General features: G+C 40.1%; 1 protein-coding gene across 7 annotated transcripts in view; it reads right to left on the bottom strand.

Annotated features, from left to right (window-relative positions):
• Positions 1-23,436, bottom strand: part of GRB10 (growth factor receptor bound protein 10) — a 127,395-nt gene that overhangs the window by 51,806 nt on the left and 52,153 nt on the right. For all 7 annotated transcript variants that reach the window (XM_058180076.1, XM_058180072.1, XM_058180074.1 and 4 more), the window contains 3 exons: positions 23,096-23,192; positions 6,183-6,387; positions 2,994-3,135 (listed from right to left, as the gene is read on the bottom strand). In XM_058180076.1, coding sequence (XP_058036059.1) covers positions 2,994-3,135; positions 6,183-6,352 — 312 coding nt within the window. In that variant the 5' untranslated portion in view covers positions 6,353-6,387; positions 23,096-23,192. The remainder of the gene's footprint in view (positions 1-2,993; positions 3,136-6,182; positions 6,388-23,095; positions 23,193-23,436) is intronic.

Here is a 23,436-nt window from a genome sequence, read left to right as displayed (position 1 = left end):
CAAACAGACGACTACCTAGCCTATATTTGAAGATCTGAAGTAAAGGAGAACTCACAAGTTCATGTGGTCACTTGTCTGTCTGACAGCTCATACAGGTAGGATGTTCTTGTGACAGCTAGCCTTCCCTTCCTTTCTTGTAATTTTAACTTTTAAATTCTGATGATGGGCAGTAAGAAGTCTGTCTGTATGACAAATATTTAGATATTTGAAAACTCTTAAAATAACTCTCTTCAACTGTGTTGCTGTGGCTAAACATATCCATATCTTGTAACCGTTTTTCATATGGTTTGGTTTCAGTTCCTTCTTCTTGGTATTTCCTTAAATTTGTGCCAATTTAGCAAACTGTTTTGAACTATGATTCCCAAAAGAGACATGAGCCTATTTAGAGTTTTCTTTTTGCTTGTTTTTTAAAAATTCTCTTTCAACTAAAGCAACTCATTCTAGTTTTGTGTCATCTACATATCTTAAAAGCAACTCTTCAATTACTTCATTCAATTTCTGAATCATTGTTGAACAGCACTAGAACCAGTGCATAATGTGATATTCCACTCAGCACTTCTCTCAAAACTGAAGTGGAGCTATTAATAAATGTTCTTTAGGTATAGTCATTTAGACAAGCGGTCACCAACTGGTGGTCCATGGACCACTGGTGGTCCACGAGAAAATTTTGGTGGTCCGCAGAAAAATTATTTGCATTTTTTATATTGCACTAAATGAGGGGTTGTCAAACTACAGCGCCTGGGCTGGATACGTGCAATGAATGTTTGTGTTGCTGCAGAGTGTCTCCCCCTTCAGGGTCTTTTTGTGCGGGTTGGAGGGGGACAGAAATTCCAACTTGCAATCTGCTTCAGCCTCCTGGTGCGGGACTTGGGCGAAGAGTGGAGGGAAGCGCCGCTGGTAGCAAAGAGCCGGAGGGCCTCGTTCCAGTGGGACTGCATCATGACCTGGAACTGGCTGACCATCTCAGCCCTCTGAGCCTCCAGGCACCGGTACCTGCCCTTGCACTCTCACAGGTCTTCCCTCTGCTTGAAAAGCCTATGCTCTTAATCCTCAGTGAGGTACTTCTGCTGAGCTGAGCCTCCTTCTTGGTCAGATCCAGTTTGAACTGAGCAGCTGCTTTGCCAACTCTTTCTCATGGTGGCAGCTTAGCTTCAACAATTGCTTCCTGTTGGGGCACTAAGGAGCTTGGGTGGGCAGGCAAGGAGGACCTGGGAGGGGAGGAGCGAGTAGAGGCCAGCAAGGCACCCCTTGACTTGAGTGACATTGAGTTAGCCATGCCCACCCAGTCACATGACCACCTAGCCACGCCCACCCAGCTGGTCATTAGGCAGATCATATTAGTGGTCTGCAGGATTTAAAATTATGAATTTAGTGGTCCATGAGGTCCGAAAGGTTGGTGACCTCTGCTTTAGACAACTGGGAGGCCAGTAAATGAATGGAAAAGCCTGAAGGATAACATTGGCTATAGGACCTCTTTCCCTTATTGAAGAGAATCAGCAACTGGCAGATGAATGTGTTCTGCTGTAAGTTTGAGAGGAGATCACTGTCAACTATCACTACCCTCCCCATTTCAAATAGACCAATGATAGCTAAATCACCTACATCTAACTCCATCCCTTTGGGGCCCCACATCTCTGGAGATCTTAGAAAAAGATGTGCGATGTCTATTTCATAAACAAAAGATCAGAAAAACATCAAGCCCAGAAGCATTGGCACAGGGCCACCAACCCCATCAGTTTGACATTGAGCTCTAGCTCAGTAAGCGAGGTCAAAATCTTGAAGTTTGAAGCTGGCCAGACTGGAAGTTGGCTGCGATGCCAGCTGCCCTGTCCCCTTAAAATTATCTGTGCTGGGTTGGTGGAACTCGAGGTGGCCCGTTTTTTTCAGGAGGCAGCAGCCACTGTCACCTGTTGTGCCTTGCCTGGACCCAGTCTGCACCTAGGCCCACGTTGCAATGCTGGAGCATCTCAGATGTGGCTGCAGAGCGGAACCAAATAGGAACTCAATAGGTGGCAATGACAGTTGCCACAGGGTGCAGCCTGGTGCCCAGATATATGGCTATTTGTCCTGTGCAGCCTATTGGCCAGGGACAAGTGTCTCTCTAAATATTGCCCAGGATGAGGGTGGGCAACCAGTGGTGAGTGACCAGTGGCAGAGGAAAAACACCAGCAGAAGGCCAGCTGACTATAAATGGCCCATGGTGAAGTGGGAGATTGCAAAGATCTATTTGTCAGAATAGGGAGTCTTTCTCAATCTTGGGAATTTTAAGAACTTTACGATAATTGTCTACAGGTGTGCTATGTTTTAGAAAGAAGTAATCCAATCTAGTAGAAAATCAGGATGATATGAAACATTCCAAGGGTTTTTAAAGCTACCAAAGCATTTTTTCTATCAATAGATGAAGGAGAATTCTTAGAAGGAATTGGGTTGCAACTATCCCACTGTCATATGCTAAAAGCAAGATACTTTCAAGGGCTAGCCTAAATATATAGCTCTTCAATGCTCACAGCAGCAGAGAAAAACATGTTTAACAAAATCTCTGCCCACTCATTCCATTGGTGCTAATCCAACAGGAGACAGGGATTTGGGGGAGGCAAAAGCTTGCATGACTCTGTTTTAATACTGCTTACTTACAAGAGTAATTTCCATAAAGTAATCAAGTTTTTGTAAAGATAGTTCTTCATTAGGCATTTGAGTGCTACTGCCCATTAAAATTGAAAGCACTGGACTGAAAAGTCCAGTTCTGGTTCTCACTCTGATTTTGGTAGTTCATTATGCATATAAAAACAAATTCAGAAGCAATGAACTTCTTTACTTCATAATCCTGAGCAATAGCAAATATATTGCATGCATTTGTACTAAGGTACTTATGCTAAAAATAAGATACCCTTTGATCAACTACAGTGTATTCTTCCTTCTGATCAGTGATCTCAAGATTTTTTTTAAAAAAATCCATGTTAAAACCAGTCACTTTCAAAAACACAAACACTCACTTGCTTATTCATAGGTTGACTCTGAGGTAGAGATCCTGGTGCCAACACAGGTGAATTTGTGGGGCTGCAAAGTTCAGGGAAAGGATTTGGAATGGCAGGCAAAGAGGATGTTCTGAACTGTTGTTCTTCTTCCTGCAGACGTCTATAGTCAAATCAAAGCTTTATTATAACCAGGTTCAGCATAAGGAGAATGGGATACAGTCAATTTAAGAAGCATTAAGAATACAAGTAGTCCTCAATTTTCAACAGTTGATTTAGTGACTATTCGAAACAGTCCTGAAAAAACTACAATTTTTCACATTTATACCACTGCAGCATCCCCATGGTCACATGATCAAAATTTAGATGCTTGGTAACTGACTCCTATTTATGACTGTTGCAGTATTTCAGGGTCATGCGATCACCTTCTGTGACGTTCTGACAAGCAAGGTCAATACGGGAGTAGATACACAAAACATGCATTGTTAACTTAACAAATGCAGTGATTCATTTAACAGCAGTGGCAAAAAAGGTCATACATCGGGGCAAAATTCACTTAACGGTCTCCCTCAGCAACAGAAATTTTGAGTTCAGTTGTAGTCAACTGTACATCAGTGTAATGATAAAAAGCTAAAAAATACAAAATAAAAAATTTAAAACAAAAGTCTAAAAGGAATTTAAACATACAGATATAGAACATATTATATAACATATATAACATATATTTTCAAAGGGTACTCTGATTAGGAAAGTTAGCATTAGTTAAAGTGGAACAAAATAAAAACCATGATGTTATAGGGCCATTTTCCAAGATGCTTTGCTGAGCAGAAATTTTTGATGGAATTTTTCTTTTCTCCCCCCCCCCTCCCCCAATCCTTCTTTATTGTGAGAAACATTATTTCAATATTGTCTGTGGCAACTTTATCTAACTCCCCTGTCCTTGAAAGGAACTATTTATGTCTGGTTGTGAATGCCCAGGTAATGCAACCTATGCACCAATTTAAGGGTAAAGCCTTCAAAATAAATACTTTCTAACTTACAAGCTAAAATTGAAAATTTTGGTAGAAAGTTTGATAAAATAACAATGATTTTAAATCAACCTAGAGGATATCCACATGTTTGAAATTATAGCCAAACCAAACTCAAAATTGGTTGGATTGGAATCTGGAAACTGCTGTTGGCAAATTGGGTTTAGAAACTGCTGGTTTGTTGGACAAGACTGAAAGGGAGATGGGGTCTACAGATTAACAGAATTGATGAGGGATGAAATATATATATATATATATTTTTAAGAAGATTGATGGCAATCAAGGAATGGACTTACTCTATCTATCTCAAAAATAATTTAGATTGGATTTTTTTGGGGAAGATGGATTGACCACAGAGGTTTATGGCTCTGAGGAAGTTTTTAACCAAAATTTTAAGGAAAAGTTTTAGTAATAACAATCAAATGAGGATATTTTATCCTGGACAGATCAAAGATAGAGACAGAGATTAGAGATCATGATTGTGACCATTTGCGATAGATAAGAAGCTGTAGTAGACTATCTATGAGTTAAATACAATAATAGATTGTTAACAGAGGACTTAGTTTACTTTGCTGTTGATTCATCTTTTATATAACTTTGCTTTTATATATAGTAGATAGGTGACAGGTCAAATTGGTTGAAGATAGGTAGAAGGTAGAAGTTTATATTTATTTGGGGCCTGCTTCTCAATGGTGGGTTGGGAGACTAATATTGTTCAACAAGGGAGGTAATATATGTATATGTGTTTCTGTCTTTTGTCCTTTTTAATACACATTTTTTCATTTTTAACATTTTGTCTAATTTTCTTTTGTTCTTGTAAAATTTCTCTTTATTGTACTGTATTTTATCTTAACTTTCTGAATAAAATAAAAAATTATTCAAAAAAACATGGTAAAGTTTATCAAAGCAAAAGAAATTTATTTGTGACCTAGAAACAACAATCACATATCTTAATTTTTATTTTTAAATATCTAATTAGGCCCACCATATTTTCTAATATATTGCTAATTCTGTTTAGCAGTATCGTAATGACACCTAATTCAATAACTGTATTTAAGCTATGGATATACATTTTTTAAATTTTTCTAAGCATTTTCTATATAGAAAAAATAGCACTTCTAGAAATATACAAATACTGGTTTAGCCTTTCAAAGAATAAAGTTATTTAAATTTGTGCTTTAAAAAGTTTTTTATCAGCATCAGAATAGCTATTTTTCCCCTTCAAATTCTACTTATTACTTTAACTTTGCTCATAACTAAGGTATTTTGAATTATACTATTCTTTTATTGTTAAATTACCTATGTTTTGTCCTTGAATTTAATTTACTTAGATCCAAATCTATTTCTAATCTGAAACAATGGATTTTTTAAAATTCTGAACATCTGAAATGTTGCAACATTAACATTTGTTCAGAAACAAGGCCATCTCCGTTCCATGAGATTTACTTTCTATCAATTATATTTAATCATTTCTTAACAGAATGCTGGGGCAAATAGTTATTTTGAGAAAAGAGCTGTAATATAAGAGAAGAGCCTAGAGTTGTTCTGGCAACTGAGGTGATCTATAAATTAATTAAACAAGCAAATAAATAGGAAACTGCTTGTAGACCTAGCTTTGCCTTCAACTTTCACTTCAAGCAGATAAGCTTGTCCAGCCTTTGCTTGAGACATTCAACTCTCAGTACAGAGACTCAGGGAGGGGCATGCATGAGCTATTCAGTAGATTTCCAGCCCTCTTTCTTTCCTCCTTCCAGAGCTTCCAAAATTTATTTGTCAGTGTAAAAGAATGTCATACTTTATTCTAAATAAGTACAGTGTTAAGAGAAAGCACATTCAGAATACTGACTCATACGAAAACAAAAATGAGTGCCTTTGAAGTTGTCAATGCTTCACATTTTAAAAAACTTAACATTTTTAAAAATAACAAGTTTTCAGGGGAAAACGCATACTGTAACCAATAGGCTCAAGGAACTGCTGTATTAAACAAGCATGTGTATATATGATGAATCCTAGCACCCTAAAGAACCCAAATAGGACTACTGAGATACTACCTTCAATTTACAGAAGTGCCACTCAAGCAGAGAGATAATGCATCCTGCCAAGTTCTTGCTGTCAATCAGACCCCAAATGTTACTGTTACAATTGCATTCCGAATTGGATCATTATTGCACTGGTTATATACCTGACTGCCATGATGCGAACTGGTTGAGACCTCTGTATTTTCTGTCGTGGAGACACTGGATGCAGCGAACTAGTTCCTGAAGCTAACAGCTGGCTGCCATTCTGAAGGAGTGGTGTACTTTCTGAATGCATACAGAAGCTGGAACACAGACTTTCAAATGAGGAGTTCATATTGTTAACTAAAGCTTCCAAATCCACATCATCATCTGAAAGGATAGAAAGAGAAGAACACTGAAGATCAGAAACAAAATATACATTCATTTTATATAAAGAACTACACATATTTGGACAGTTCTAATATAACTTATCTACCTTTTGGCATTAATTTCCCCAGGAAAACTGAATTATAGAGATGAGGACTGTTGTTCAAAGATATAGAAATATTCATTTGTTTATATAAACATAGTATGATGAATAATAGAAAAACTGAATAACAGAATTGAAAGGGACCTTGAAGATCTCCTAATCCAGGGATCTGCAACCTTAAACACTCAGAGCCATTTGAACCCATTTCCCACAGAACAGAAAACACCGGGAGCCACAAAACCAGGGTGGGCCTGGCCAACTCAACATCTCTCACTCCCACCCAGTCACATGACACACACACACACACACACACACCAGCAATGCCTACCCAGGTTTTGTGGCTCTCAGTATTTTCTTTTCTCTGGGAAACATGCATCTCTCTCGCTTTCTCTTTTTCATTCTCTCTTTCTCTCTCTCTTTCTCATCTCTCTCCCTCTCAATTTCTCTCTCTTTCTCCCCGTCTCTCTCTCTCATCTTTCTTTCTCTCTTTCATCTCTCTTTTTTCCGTCTCTCTCTCTCTCATCTTTCTCTCACACACACACACTCTCTCTCTCTCTCTCTCTCTCTCTCTCTCTCTCTCTCTCTCTCTCTCTCTCTCTCTGTGTATGTTCCCTCTTGAACCATTTCCGAAAACAGGTGAGGATTGGGTTTTTGTTTTTTGCTGACGTTGTTCTTTCTTCTTCTTTGGGTGCTTTTTACCATATGATTTAAATTAAGAGTCATTTCAGGTTAACCAGATAAAATGAAGCTCTTTCATCCCCCTGCTGTGGCTTCCTATTGACTGAACCCCAACCTCTCACCCTCCCCTCCCAGACACTCCTCGCCTGAGAAGGTAATGGTGATGGCAGCAGATGGAGACTCGCTCCATATTCCAGAGTGGGAAAGAAGTGCTCCAATGCTCCGCATTGTAAAGGGCTCCAGGAGGAGAAGGGGGCACAATCTTCCCCATTGTGAAGTGCGCTAAATTTAAGTGTGCTTCTCAAGGCACTGCAAGAGAAGCAAGCAGGCCATGGAGGTAGTGAGAGCAGCAGCAGCAGCCAGGACGGGCCAGTGTCTTGGGGCAGACAACAAGTCATGTGACCCCAAGTGACTGAGGTGCGCACAGCACCAACAGGGGCCGGAAGAAGAGGCAGGTACAGTGGTTCTTCACTCCTGCTCTGAAATATGGAGCGAGTCTCCATCCGCCGCTGTCGTCCTTACCTTCTCAGACGATGAGTGACTGGGAGGGCAAGGGGCAGGGCCAGGCTGTTGGTGAGTTCAGCCGACAGGGTGCCAAGCAGGGGAATAAAAGAGCTGCATGGAGCTCTGGAGCCATGGGTTGTTGATACCCATCCTAGTCCAACTCCCCGCTCAAGCAGGAAACCCTATACCATTTCAGACAAGTAGCTCTTTTTAGAAGCCTCCAGTGATGGATCATCCACAAATTCTGGAAGCAAGTCATCCTACTGATTAATAATAATAATAATAATAATAATAATAATAATAATAATAATAATAATAATAATAATAATAATAATAATAATAATAATAATAATAATAATAATAATTTAATTTTTATACCGCCCTTCTCCCGAAGGACTCAGGGCGGTGAACAGGCAAATAATATAATACAATATATTACAATAAAACACATTTTAAAAAACTTATTCAAAATAGCCTAAATTTAAAATACCATACAAAATATAAAAAATAAACCCCAATAAAATCCATATTTAAAAACCCTATTTAAACCAGTCCTGCTCGAAAGAATAGATATGTCTTCAGCTCGCGGCGAAAGGTCCGGAGGTCAGGAAGTTGTCGAAGTCCTGGGGGAAGCTCGTTCCAGAGGGTAGATTAATTGTTCTAATTGTCAGGAAATTTCTCCTTAGCTCTAGGTTGGTTCTTTCCTTCATTAGTTTCCATTCATTACTTTTTGTTCTGCGCCAGTGTTTTTGAAAATAGGTTGACTATTCTTGTTGAAGCCCCTTGGATATTGGAAGACTGTTATCATGTCACACCTATCCCACCCCCCATTAAACTAGATATACCTGATTCCTGCAACCATTCATCATATGTTTTAGCCTCCAGTTCCCTAATCATTTTTATTGCTCTTTCTTGCAGTCTTTCTAGAGTCTCAACATTTCTTTTACATTATGGCAACCAAGACTGAAGGCAAGCATGCTCTTACCAAGGCATTATAAAACAGTACTAACATCCAAATGATCTTGATTCTATCCTTCTGTTAATGCAGTCTAGGACTGTATTGGCTTTTTTGACAGCTGCAGCACATAGATGGTTCATATTTAAATGATTGTCCACTAGGATTCTAAGATCCCTCTCACAGTTACTACTATTGAGCCAGGAACCACCTATTCTATAACCATGCATTTGTTTTTTCTTGTCTAAATATAAAATCTTATTTTTCTTATCACTGAAATTCTTTTGTTAGATAAGACCCAGTGCTCAAGTCTGTTGTGATCCATCTGCATCTTGAGCCTATCTTCTGGAGTGTTGGCTATTCCTTCCAACTTGGTGTTATCTGCAATTTGATGAATTCCCTTTCTATACATTCATCTATCTTATTTATGAATATATTGAAATCAGTGGTGAAATTCAATTTTTTCTGTGGGCATGGCTTGGTGGGTGTGGCAGGGGAAGGATACTGCAAAATCTCCATTACCACCACTCTAGGGGAAGGATACTGCAAAATCTCCATTCCCTCCCAATTCTGAGGCCAGCCAAAGGTGGTATTTGCTGGGTTTCCAAACTACTCAAAATTTTTGCTACCGGTTCTTCAGAACCTACTTAATTTCACCCCTGATTGAAGTGTACTGGGCCTAAAACAGAGCCAGATCCACTGCATACTTCCCTTGATATAGATTCAGTTTCATTAATGAGCACACGCTGAGTGTGGCTGGTCAGCCAATTATGAATCCATCTGGTGGTGATGCTGTCTAACCCATATTTTTCTATCTTATCAAGTAATAGGCTATGGTCTATTTTATCAAATACTTTACTGAAGTCCAAGTAAATTATGTCCACAGCATTTCGCTGCTCCACTAATTTTGTCACATTGTCAAAGATTCTAATAAGATTTATCTAGCATGATCTGTTTTTGACAAATCCATGTTGGCTTCTGGTTGTATAAAGTATAAAAATAAAAACTACCATATATATATAAAACACTTATAACAAACTTATAACATACAAATCCAAAAATGACAGTAGCCAAGAATAAAAAAACCACAAAATAATGTCTAATCACTCACCCCCATGCCCAGCCAAGCTACTAAGTCTTCAGCGCTTTCCAGAAAGCCAGCCTATCTGATCTTTCTATTGCTACCATAAAACATACTATCTGGCTCTTACAAGATGGCGTTCTTCAATTTAAAACTGAAGATTTCTCTCCTAATAAGATGGGGTAGAGACACAGGTTTAAGATGACAAATCATAAGAGCATGTACAGAGAATGAACAAAGAGAGGTGGCATGCCAAAAATAGGAGGCTTAGGGGATTTTTAACTAAATGTTTTCAGGGAATTTTTAAGGGGAGTTTTAAGGGGGTTTTTAATGGGATGGTGAATAGTGATGGGTTTGGGTTGGGGGGTGGGTTGGGAGAGGGGAGGGAAAACCCGTCGGGGAGGGGGCCAGTTCCTCCGGGTACTCGCGGCGCTACTACTACATTAGGTCCGGAGATGATGAGGGAGGATCTTGTTCCAGTTCATCAAGGTTATTCCATTGGCACGGTAAGTGGGAGGGGCAGATATGGTGGAAGCGGGAGGCCACATCGTGTTTCGGGAGTACGCGCTCGCTGTTTAAGAGCGATCGCGTGCTCCGGCCCCTCAGACTTTTCCCGTTCCCTGAGTGACCAGATTCCTCAGAGCTTGGACCTTCGCCTGATGCTATGCAATGTGAGGTCCGTGGTAAACAAAGCCCCCCTGATTTCCGATCTTATTCAGGAGGGGGCCGTGGACCTTGTGGGCATTACAGAAACCTGGTTGGGCACGGAACGGGGGACTCCCTTGGTTGAGATGTGCCCACCAGGTTTCCGAGCATTCCACCAGTCGAGGGCCCAAGGTAGGGGTGGAGGGGTGGCGGTCGTTATCAAGGAAAGTCTAGAACTGAGGGAGACCACTGTACCTTAGATATCTGGTTGTGAAACCCTCTATGTGAAATGGGGCCGTAGGATTCAGGTGGGCTTGTTGATCATGTACCTGGCTCCTTGCTGCATGACAACAGCCCTGCCCGAGTTGCTGGAGGTGCTTGCCAGGTTGGTGGTTGAGACCCCCAGACTGATGGTCATGGGGGATTTCAATCTGCCATCAACCGGCACAGCATCTTCGGCGGCTCAGGAGTTCATGGCTTCCATGACAGCCATGGACCTGACTCAAGTAGCGGACGGCCCTACTCACATCAGGGGAGGCACACTAGATCTGATCTCAGGTCAGTGGATGAATGATCTGGAACTGGGTGATATAGTCGCTGAACCTTTGTCATGGTCGGATCATTCTCTCCTTCGTCTGGACTTTCGGACCGCTACCCAACACCGCAGGGAGACGGGACCAATGCTTTGGTTCCGTCCCAGGCGCCTGATGGACCCGGAGAGGTTCCTGATGGAGCTTGGGCCGTTTCCTGAAGAACTGGTCCGTGGCACGGCCGAAGAACTAGTCGCGGCCTGGGGCTCTGGACCGTGTCGTGCCTTTGCGGCCTCTGACCCGGCGTAGGTCTCAACCAGCTCCTTGGTTTACTGAGGAGCTGAGGGAGATGAAACGCTGGAAAAGATGCCTAGAGAGTGCCAGGTGGTCCAGCCGTTCCGAAGCTAACCAAACACTGGTTAGGTCATTTATTCAGACCTACCTGGTGGCATTGAGGGAGGCTAAGCATACATACGTTTCCTCCCTTATTGCATCGGCAGATAACTGCCTGGCCGCCCTGTTTCAGGTGACCCGCTCACTTCTGCAGCAGGAGGCGCAGGATGACCCCTTGCAGGGCCGAGCCGAGGATTTTAGTAAGTATCTGCACGATAAAATCGCTCAGCTCCAAGATGGTTTAGACCAAAATTGGGTAGATCCAGGTGAGAGGTCAGAGCCCCGTCTTGTTGAGACTGTTTGGGATGAGTTTGATCCTGTGACTCCTGAGGATGTGGACAGGTTGCTGGGTAGGCTTAATGCCACTACATGTTTATTGGACCCATGTCCCTCCTGGTTGGTGCTGGCCACACAAGAGGTGACACGGGGCTGGCTCCAGGGTATTATTAATGCTTCTTTGTTGGAGGAGGTTGTCCCTCCCCCCTTGAAAGAGGCGGTGGTGACACCCCTCCTCAAGAAGCCTTCCCTGGACCCGGCCATTTTAGGTAATTACTGTCCTGTCTCCAACCTTCGCTTTGTAGCGAAGGTTGTAGAGAGTGTGGTGGCATGTCAGCTACCCCAGTCCCAGTCTGGCTTTCGGCCTGGATACAGCACAGAGACAGCTTTGGCCGCGTTGGTTGATGATCTCTGGAGGGCCAGGGATAGGGGTTGTTCCTCTGCCTTGGTCCTATTAGACCTCTCAGCGGCTTTTGATACCATCAACCATGGTATCCTGCTGTGCCGGTTGGGGGGTTTGCGAGTGGGAGGCATCGTTTATCGGTGGTTCTCCTCCTATCTCTCTGACCGGTCGCAGACAGTGTTGGCAGGGGGGCAGAGATCGACCATGAGGTGCCTCATGTATGGGGTGCCGCAGGGATCAATTCTCTCACCCCTCCTGTTCAACATCTATATGAAGCCGCTGGGCGAGATCATCAGTGGCTTTGGGGTGAGTTATCAACTGTACGCTGACGACACGCAGCTGTACTTTTCCACCCCGGGCCACCCTAACGAAGCTGTCGAAGTGCTGTCCCGGTGTCTGGAAGCCGTGCGGGTCTGGATGGGGAGAAACAGGCTCAAGCTCAATCCCTCCAAGACAGAGTGGCTGTGGATGCCGGCACCCCGGTACAGTCAGCTACAACCACGGCTGACTGTTGGGGGCAAGTCATTGGCCCCAATAGAGAGGGTGCGCAACTTAGGTGTTCTCCTGGATGGACGGTTGTCTTTTGAAGAACACTTGACGACCGTCTCCAGGAGAGCTTTTTATCAGGTTTGCCTGATCCGCCAGTTGCACCCCTTTCTTGACCGGGATTCCTTATGCACAGTCACTCATGCCCTTGTTACCTCTCGTCTGGATTACTGCAATGCTCTCTACATGGGGCTCCCCTTGAGGAGCACCCGGAGGCTTCAGCTAGTCCAGAATGCAGCTGCGCGGGTGATAGAGGGAGCTGGTCAGAGCTCCCATATAACACCAATCCTGCGCAGACTGCACTGGCTGCCTGTGGTCTTCCGGGTGCACTTCAAGGTGTTGGTTACCACCTTTAAAGCGCTCCATGGCTTAGGACCGGGTTACTTACGGGACCGCCTACTGCCACCATTTGCCTCCCACCGACCCGTGCACTCTCACAGAGAGGGACTCCTTAAAGTGCCGTCAGCCAAGCAATGTCAGCTGGCGGCCCCCAGGGGAAGGGCCTTCTCTGTGGGGGCTTGTCGTGTCCCACTCCTCCGCTGACGGCTGGGTCCGGGAAATCCGAATCAGGCTTGCCTCTGCAGCTCTGCCCAAAGTCCTAGCAAAGTCCTCAGAGCAGGCAGGAGACCAGTAAGTGACTTCAGCAAGATAAGTTTGACTTTTGCCTGACTCAGAGACTGCCAGAAAGTAGCTCCTTTATATAGGCCATGGGGTGTGGCTCCATGACTCAGCACTCATTAAGGCCTGCCCCTCCCTTCCCTCTGTTGCCTCCGCCTCTCCAATCTTCTGATGCGAGGGTCACTCCAATCAGCTGTTCTTGGGAGTAAACCCTCCTCAGGCTCACCTGCTGTGGATGAGGGGGAGGGGTCTAGCTGCTCCGTTTGCCTGGGCATGGAGTCAGGGCTGGGGCAGGGAGATGCTCCTTCTTCTGCAGTTTGTGGGGGCATGGAGCCAGGACTTGGGCCGGAAGGCATACATTCCTCAGTGTTGGGGAGCAGGTAAGAAGGCCCCGGCTGCTCTGAGGGCGGGCAAGACACAACAGGGCTCCTACCCTATGGAACGAGCTTCCCTCTGGACTTCGCCAACTTCCAGACCTTCAGACCTTTCGCCACGAGCTTAAGACCTATTTATTTACCCGTGCGGGACTGGCATAGAACTTTTTAGTTGTTTTTAGGGTTTTAAATTTTTAAATTTTTGGTTTTTGGATTTTAAAGGTATTTAAATTCGGGCTAAATTTAATAAGTTTTTTAATTGATATTTTTACTGTATGTATTTGATTGCTGTTTTTATTCTGCCTGTTCACCGCCCTGAGTCCTTCGGGAGAAGGGTGGTATACAAATTAAAATATTATTATTATTGTTGTTGTTGTTGTTGTTGTTGTTGTTATTAAAATATCAGTGGTTGTCTTTCCATGTATATTTTATAATTTTCACTTTTTAAATTACCCCATTCATTCTAAAACAATAGCAACAGCAGACACATAATGGAATATTGTTGCTGCTTCAATGCATTGTGTTTTGGAAAAAAGAACATGTGGTATTATCTTCTCCATCTGCTTTCTTTCTGGTTACCACCACTATCTCACAATTAAAAAAACTTTAAAAGTGAAAATTAAGACCTGTTTTCTTATATCATAAGTGTATAAGACATTATTATGTCACATAAGACATACATATGTCTATATGTATAAACAGATATCTGGGCAATAACAAGCAATTTTAAAGATTTTATATGAGGTATTTCTTCATCTACAATGCCCATCAACAAGTGAAAAATCAAATCAACAGAACTAGATACCTATCTAAAAATAATCTGCTAAAGGACAGACTCCAGTAAAAAAAAACAACACTAAATAACATTCGTAGTCAACATAGACATTTGCCAGTTTAAACTTCACAAGTACATTGTGGCAGATCCCAAAGTATTCTAAAATCCACATCATAATTTATAAGTTATGTCAATATTGCTTTTAAACAAAGGAACTCCCTTCAAAACCACAAAAATCCCAAGTCAGAGTTGCTATTTCAGTCATGTCTGATATGCTCTGTAATCAGATCTCTAAGTCTGTTTCCTTTCCAGGGACAGTCACTTCTCACTACTGACATTTAAATTCTTTCAGCTTTCTCAGTACTAACGCTAATTGATTTATTTACTTCTTTAATTCAATGCTCTTCTCAAACAGACTCCTTTGTCTGAATTCCATCAGCTCATAATAGAATATTGTGGTGAAAAGAGAATGGCAAAAGTTAACTATTAACACTTTTTTCCAATCAGAGCATCCACAGTGGATTTTTTTTTTTTGGGTACTCCTGCTGGCCAAAGAACATTGCGGATTCAACTGTATTCAAACTGAAAGCCAACAGTTTTAATATATAGCTGACCTACAGGATACCGGAACTGTGTACCATTGTTATTTGTTTCAATTGCCTTTGTCCATTGTCTAGAACCCCCACCCACCCACCTTGATGTGTCTACATAGACTTTCTGTTGCCAATTACAATAATTTAAAGCCCACCCTGGAAAGATCAGGGGGATAGATAGCTCCTCAAACCCAGAAAGTAGTAACTAGATACAAACACCAGAACTAGACTCTGAAGACAGAAAACAACTCTGCCCCACAGTTTCCATACATTTGTTTCTTGCCTTGTGTGCTTGTCTGGTGCTTTGGAAAATAGGTTTACCCCCCTCTTCTTTGTATAAAGTAAATATTTGCACTTTCCCTTCCCACTGACCTCACCATTTGTAATTTGCAAATTATTTATATATAAAGTTGCTATTCTGTATATTTCTTCCAACACTGAAAGGTATGTTGTAATCATTAATCTTTACCATGACACTGTTTGGCTATATCATAACATAAAACCACCAGATGGCACCGGTTCCTTTAAAACAAAAAGACTACACCCCTCCCCATACTATCTATAATTAAAAACCAAGCACTTTTAAGTTAACTTTTTCATAATTAGCTATGGTTATGTAAATCTTCAGTAAATACTATACATTAATTTGGGGAAAACATACTGAAAATTACTTAATCTACCTTGCATTTACCAAAAGTTAAAGAGAAACTATAGTAATATAGTAAAAATATAGTAAAATTTATAAACCAAAGCTAAGTTGTGCAAGATAATTAAAATTACATAGTAAGTAAAAAAATAAACCTGAGAATTTTTGACAAATTTATAAAAGTGATCTTTAGAATGTTTTACCTATATTTTACCTACCGTATATACTCGAATATAAGCCGATCCGAGTATAAGCCGAGGTCCCCAATTTTACCCCAAAAAATTGGGGTAAACTGGGGACTCGAGTATAAGCCGAGGGAGGGAAATGAGGCAGCTACCGGTCAGGGAAAGCCTCCCTCCCTCAGCCGAGAAGGCTGGCGGCTCCCCCGCCCCGCCCTCTCACTGCACCGGCAGGGCTTCCCCGCGCTAATGCAAAAGCCCGCCAAGTTTGCACCATCCGGTATAATGTGAAAAAAAGAAGAAAAAAAAAACTCGAGTATAAGCCGTATATACTCGAGTATAAGCCGAGGGGACGTTTTTCAGCACAAAAAACGTGCTGAAAAACTCGGCTTATACTCGAGTATATACGGTATATTATTAATGCATGGCTAACTCAAATGTAATCATTAGCAAAATTTCAAGTACCATCAAGTGACTGTCATTCATCTAAATTTCCTACAAACTACACAAAAAGGTTTCTAGGTTTTTCAGTTCAAACGTAGACCATAGCATACCAAAATCCGTTATAAAGATTCTGTCCTTAGATGTGCCATTAAAACACATGATGTGTCATCTAAATCTGTCCAGAGTAAGATCTGTTCTTACACGTGGAGAGTATTTGAGTAGAGAATATCAGAAAGAATTGATGTCCTGGAGTAGCTCATTTTGATTCACAAGAAGCAATTGTTAAATTTTCACCAATGTTGCAAACCAGTTGTTAAAAACAGACATTATTAAAACTTAATACTACATACAGCCATTGAAATATACATCTCAACCATCTTCCTTCAAGGCTTGTCAGCTTCAAGCTAGTGAAATGGAGAAGGAAGAAGTAAGAGGAGGTGTGCATATGCAGAGAAGAGCATACAACATCACATGGGCCAGTTATGTTGACAGTGTAGCTCAAAAAAAGAACAGTCTTCTTGATGACAGGCAAGGCTTTCATTGTTGATTGATTATTAACTCTTCTCCCCACCCACCCCCGCTCTTCTCACTTCAGGTTAGTCTGCTTCTTTTTTCTGCAGTTAAGAATCACTGTTTGCAGGTAGGAGATAATTTTAAAGTAACTCTTGAAAGCTATGTTTTTATCAATGAATCTTAGTTCAGTGGCTTTTGTTTGATGGCCAGTTTTTGAGAATTCTGTTTAGCGATTCTGAGACTCTTTAACTAGAATTAATGTTGAAATCAGCACATGAATCATTCACATAGCGCTATACTATATATTGAGATTTGCATGCCAAAGGATTGTAAATATAATTGTGGCTAAGTCAAATACAATTAAATCAATATTTAAATATTTGTGTATTATAAATATACAAATACATAATTATATATTTGATATATAATGAAATCATGTTGTATGTGGAATTTTAAAATAAAAAAGTACTGTAATTTTTTATTATTTGTAAAATGTATAATAAATGTACATATATATGTGGGTATATAGACATATTGTTTTTAATCTATTTTTTATTGTTTTTAAACCGCTGGTGAAAATAAATGAAGAAAAAGAACCAAGTACAATAATAAAATACACACTTAAAAAAAACTGAAGTAAAATGTTCTGAAAAATAATGATGTATTTTAATTTATTTATTAAATTCAAATGCCCATCTCCTTGATATTATTTTATATTTTGTATTCCATTTTCCTTTCTATGTAAGCACAAGCAGGCAATACTTACTGATTGTCAATGTCTTTTAAAAAGAAAAAAGAAAGAAATTAACAACATAAAAAAAGTAAACATACAAATTATGATCCTTATTATGTTTTCATATAAGGTTCATATGCTGTCTATTAGTTAGATGACTTGGTGCATATAAACAACTGAGTGCTCATAAGTGTTAGGAAAGAATGCTCCTAAGATATGCGAAGGTTATTGGATCACTCCCTACACACTGGTAAGGCCTTTTTGCTTCAGTGATATGCTTAAGACCGATTTCTAAATCTTTATTTTATTTATTTATTACATTTTAAACTGCCCATCTCCCTCACAGAGGGACTCTGGGCAATATACAGTAAAAGGAAATGAGATCCTAATAGTTACAAAAAATGATTCTTTGATATTTGGTTTTCTTATTTCAGGTTCTGGAAAATACAAAATGGGGGAGCGACTTCATAAAATGAATGAGATCTGTGCTTTACAAAAAGCATAATTGTTAAGGGAGATCTCTAAAACTGTGAGATACAAAAATGAAGGGATGCCCACTGTCAACTCTCTTGTTTATTTTGGTTCTGAAAATACTGAATTAGAGTTATAAGACAAGATTTGGGAGAAAATATTAAAAAAGAAATTTAGAAGTTAAGGGTTTTTGTGTGACTTAGTGTTGATTCTGGAAGATCCTTTAAAGGAATTAGAATATTAATGGGAAAATTAAAAGAATTTGTTCCAGTTGCAGTTATTGATTAATAAACAAGAAGATACAGATGTTCACCAAAAATAAAAGTAGATCAAACAGAACTGATGATTGAAATAGGTTTTAAGAATGAGAAGAAGGCATAGTACTTGGGAATCACTGAGAGATATGTATGGTATGTTATTTCATAATAATTATGTTAAGATAAGCAATGAAATTTAAAAAGGTATTTTAAGATGGGAGAAATTACAATTGTCACTGTGAGGAGAATTGCTATGATAAAATTTAAAGTTTTAAGAATCAAATTTTTGTTTACCTGTTTTGATTACTCATGCACCATTTAAACAATAGTAGAAGCATTTATTGAAGTATGTGTGAAGGGGAAAAATCACAAATTAAATATAAGGTGCTACAAGATGTAAGTGGGGACGCGGTGGCTCAGGGGCTAGGACATTGAGCTTGTCGATTGAAAGGTCAGCAGCTAAGCAATTCGAATCCCTAGTGCTGCCGTGTAATGGGGTGAGCTCCCGTTACTTGTCCCAGCTTCTGCCAACACGCAAAAATGCAGGTGTTCCGTGCGCCTTTGGCGTTGAGTCATGCCAGCCACATGACCACGGAGACAGCGCTAGCTCTTCAGCTTTGAAACAGAGATGAGCACTTTCCCCTAGAGTCAGCAATGATTAGCACGTATGTGTGAGGGGAACCTTTACCTTTACCTTTTTACAAGATGCAAAAAAAAAAAAGAGAAGGATTGGGTTTATTTGACTTGAAATTCTATTTTGCAGGTTGCTGTTTCTTCTGGATGAAAACGGGATCCTGAGAAACAGATGCATTCGGAGTTAGAATATGTCCTAAGGTTTGGGTGGCATGAGTATTTGTGGTATGGCAAATAACAAGATTAAGCTGGATTTTTAAAATCATTATGTTTATTGGGCCTGCTACAAACCGGGTCTCAGTAAAAGTCAAGGTCTCTCTGTATAAAGTCAGTGCTGAGAGCTTCTGCTTCTCAGCCCCTTTTTAAACATCCCGCGCTGTTCATGCCCCGCCCCATCGCTGAACTGCTCCATTGATTGGACGCCCAGCCACTCTCTCCCTCCTCGTCTGACAGCCTCAGTTGCCGCATCATCTGCTAAATCCCAGAACTAAAGAGCTCTTCCTAATACCAGCCCTCATCTTCCTCTATCCCGGCCACCAGTGTGCTGATTCCTTTCCAATGATTGTCAAACGCAGATCCCTGTAGCCTCAAACAAGTCCTTGATATATCATTCCTTTGGATCTTTGATTAGGGGCTGCTCCCATGATCCGGATCCCTATAGCGTCATGTGTCAAGCCGGAACTAGGCTCGACAAAAGATTTAAAGTAAATAAAATAATTTGTGGTTTTAAACATTTTAAGTCTGTGTCTGAAATAGAATTGTGCACAAATGATGAACATGTAATTGCCAAAATGTATAAACATTTATTGAAATTTGAAACATTTCAATATTCAGGAATAAATGAAATAATATATGATGAAGTGAGTTAAAATATTGGTTATAATATACAGATGGAAGAATGATAGATAGAAGCTGATGTACTCTTAGTATATGTTACCAAAAAATTATCTAGAATATAGAAAGGCACTTCACATTTGTATTGGAAATGTGAACAAGAAGGGAAATTTTATAATGGTTTGGTTTCTATTTTCCTAGAAAATTTTGGGTCCCAATTCATGCATTGATTCTGATGAACTTAAAAGATTAATATACTGTTGAATCCAGAGAATTTTTTTTAAGTGTTTGATGGACAAACAATTGGGAAAAAATAACAGAATATACATAACTCAGGGTTGAACTGGTATGCTTGATGCTCTCTAATCTTGATTGCTTTCAAACAATTCATTATCTGACTAGGTAACATCATCAATAAGGGTGGCCCTTATTGGCCCCCCTGGAGTTGGTATGAGTATGGGTTTCTCTTTGGTAGTTTATTTCTCTTTGGTAGGATATTGTTTTCTAAAACCACTATGGAATTCTTGGAAATTTGGCACTTGGACAAATTTGCCATTATAGACACATACAGATTAAACCATATTTATACACCATTCAAAAGAGGCAACAAAAAAGCTAAGAAAACAGGAAGACCACAACACATTCTTTCCTGCAACCCACAATCAGTTAAGCAAGGATTAATACCAGAAAAAAACAATAAAAAAGAAAAATCAAGGAACTACCAAGGAGAAAATCTCACCCCACTGACAATGGCAGGGCAAGTCACTGCATTTAACTGGGGAATTCTACACTCGCTAGTATTGATGAAGTTACTTAATTGGGTAATGAAACACCTGTAAGCAAACCAAGAGAACACAGGGAGGGAGGAGTATATATTATGTATGTATATATTAATTGCAGCAGGTTTACTGTATGCAGAAAAAGGGCACTATCTGCAATGGAGGAATAATTGATGAAAATGATGCAACGTGCTGGGATAGTTAAATTGATTTCTTTGAATCAATATACGATATCTATATTTTTATAAGCTTTTTGCATAAACAGAAAAAAGAATGAACTTTTGATTGATGATTTTGATCATTGGATAGACTGGATTATAAAAAGGAAAGAAAGGTATTTGGTAACCATAGAGCAAGAAGTAAAGTTATAATTACAACCATTGTAAAGAAAATGAGAGAGTAACAGGATTGGAAAGGATTTTGAAGGATTTACAGTCCACCTCCCTCAAGGGTCAAGGATATACCATTCTGTACAAATGGCTGTTCAATCTCTTCTTAAAAACATCCAGTAATGGTACATTCACAACTTCTAGAGGCAACTAATTAATTGTACTCACTTTCAGAAAATTTCTTCTTAGTTCTGGATTTGCTCTCTCTTTGATAAGAGTCAGTTGGGTTTAGTTAAGCCACTGGACTAGAAAGTGAGTTCAAATGCAAGCATTTGGGTGACTTTGAGCCATTCTCTCTCAAACCAACTTACCTCACAGAGTTGTTATTGTGGGGGAAATAGGAGGAAGAAGGTGAGTTCACAGTATGTTCACAGCCTTGAATTATTGGTAGGTAGGTAGGTAGGTTGGTGGGTGAGTGAGTAAGCAAATAAATAAAGTGGGATATAAGAAATAAATTAAAAATAAATAAATCTCCATCTGTTACATTTTGCCTTGTGCGCAGGTGCTTCAGAGAATAGATTGTCTTCCTCTTCTTTGTGATAGCCCTTCATATTGGAAGACTGTTATCATGTCACCTGTAGATCTTCTCTTTGTTAGACTAGATATACCTAATTCCAGCAACCACACTTTATATGTTTTAGCCTCCAGCTCTCTAATCATCTTTGTTGCTCATCTGCCCTCTTTAGAAAGACTCTCTAGAGTCTCAATGTCTTTCTTGTATCAGGATGCAGTATTACAAGTGTGATCTTAGTAAAGCAGTATATAGAGGTACTAATATTTCAGGTGATCAAAAGCTACTATTGGTTTTTAATTTCTATCTAAAAACCTTTAGTTAAATTACATTTAAAAATAATAATACATTTCAAAAAACACATGAAGAGAGAGAGAAAGGGAGGGGGAGAGAGGGGAAGGGAGAGAAAGGGAGAGGGAGGGAGGGAGGGAGGGGGAAAGGGGGGAGAGGGAGAGACAAATTTGTTGGTTTTCCATTCTAGGGCTGAAAGAATTACAGTCAACTAGCTCCCATACCTAAGGAACAGCCTCTCGACCATCACTTTAATGCTCACTTGTATTGATTTATAGAACAGATTCTAAAACTCTGAAATCTAGTTACATCTCTACTAACCTATGCCAAAGTTTGAGGAGAAACTTTAACCATGTAAAAGCAATTCAGAAGTTTTCTTAATTCTTTATTTTCCTGCTTGGTAATCTATCTGTGGCAAACTGGGACAAACGGTGTAGACCATTAACTTGGGGAAATCATGAGACCTGCCTTTCCTTTTGATGCTATTCTACTATTAGCTTATTGCTTTACAACAAATGTCTATTCCCAGTTGGAATCCAAAAACATCAGCCAAAGGAAGGAAATGATGACTGCTGTGACGATAATAATAATCAGTGATCCAGGGAGGCTTCAAATACTGAAGCTTTCTAAATGGATTGTGGAAGAGGTATGGAAATTATTAGAGAATTAATAATTGATTTGACATATTGGGATTCTCTGCTACTCTCTGCTAAAGGTAATCAAAATTTCAATAAGGAAAACAAAAATACTATAATTATCACATTGTGCTATTGGCACAGTCAGCTATCCCTATGTGACAATCTATTCTGTTGTATTTCATGAAATTACTTTAGTATCATTTCATTTTATCTCATTTATTTGAACCATATAGCACTGTGGAGTTTTAAAAATCCTAACATCTCTTTATGCATATTAATTTCCTTTTAACATATAGTTTAAGAAAGAGATAAACCCAAAGTTAGCCCTGGAAGGATACAGAGTGAAATGTTTCAAATTCAGGTTTGATACTAATTTGTTCTGAACATGGCCAGAAAAGTTTCAAGCTTAAACCTGGATTGTTCAACTGTAAACCTTTTGAGTAAAGACAGAGCAACTGTTCTGAACTAGAAGAATTCTAGTTCAACTGCAAAATATTTTGAACCCTTTTAGTTTACAACTTTCCTCAATACTTTGCCACTGGAAAATGTTATAATGCTTAAAACTGTATGTTGTGAGGCAGTGGTGGGTTTCAAAAATTTTTACTACCGGTTCTGTGGGTGTGGCTTGGTAGGCATGGCATGGCTTGGTGGGCATGGCAGGTAAAATCTCCATTCCCATCCCACTCCAGGAGAAGGATACTGTAAAATCCCCATTTCCTCCTGATTATCTGGGACTCGGGAGGCAGAGAATAGATGAGGTGGGGCCAGTCAGAGGTGGTATTTACCAGTTCTCCGAACTATTCAAAATCTCCGCTACTGATTCTGCAGAACTGGTCAGAACCTGCTGAAACCCACTTCTGTTGTGAGGGTTTTTTTCTTTATATGCCTAATAAATATGCCTGTATCTTATTTCCCTTACCTCCTTGGTTATTTAATGAAATGTGACTTGATTGTTTTTGGTATCCAGGTTCCACTAGATCTCGACCTGTATGTGCCGAAGTCTGATCAACAGAGTCCTAGAAATAAACATGAAAAAGAAGAAAAATATTACTGATCATTGCCATTCACAGTTACCACAGTATTCAAAAACTGAAAGTGTGTTGTGTCTTGTCCGCTCTCACCGCAGCCGGGGTCTGCTTATCTGCTCCCGAACATGGAGGAATGTATGCCTCCCGGCCCCAGTCCTGGCTCCATGCCCAGACAAGCTGCAGAGGAGGGGGCACCTCCCGGTCCCAGCCTTGGCTCCATGCCCAAGCAGGC

This window comes from Ahaetulla prasina, chromosome 4, assembly GCF_028640845.1.
Source record: "Ahaetulla prasina isolate Xishuangbanna chromosome 4, ASM2864084v1, whole genome shotgun sequence".
In the NCBI taxonomy this organism is placed as follows: Eukaryota; Metazoa; Chordata; class Lepidosauria; order Squamata; family Colubridae; genus Ahaetulla; species Ahaetulla prasina.
This window is presented reverse-complemented; position numbering and strand designations above follow the sequence as displayed.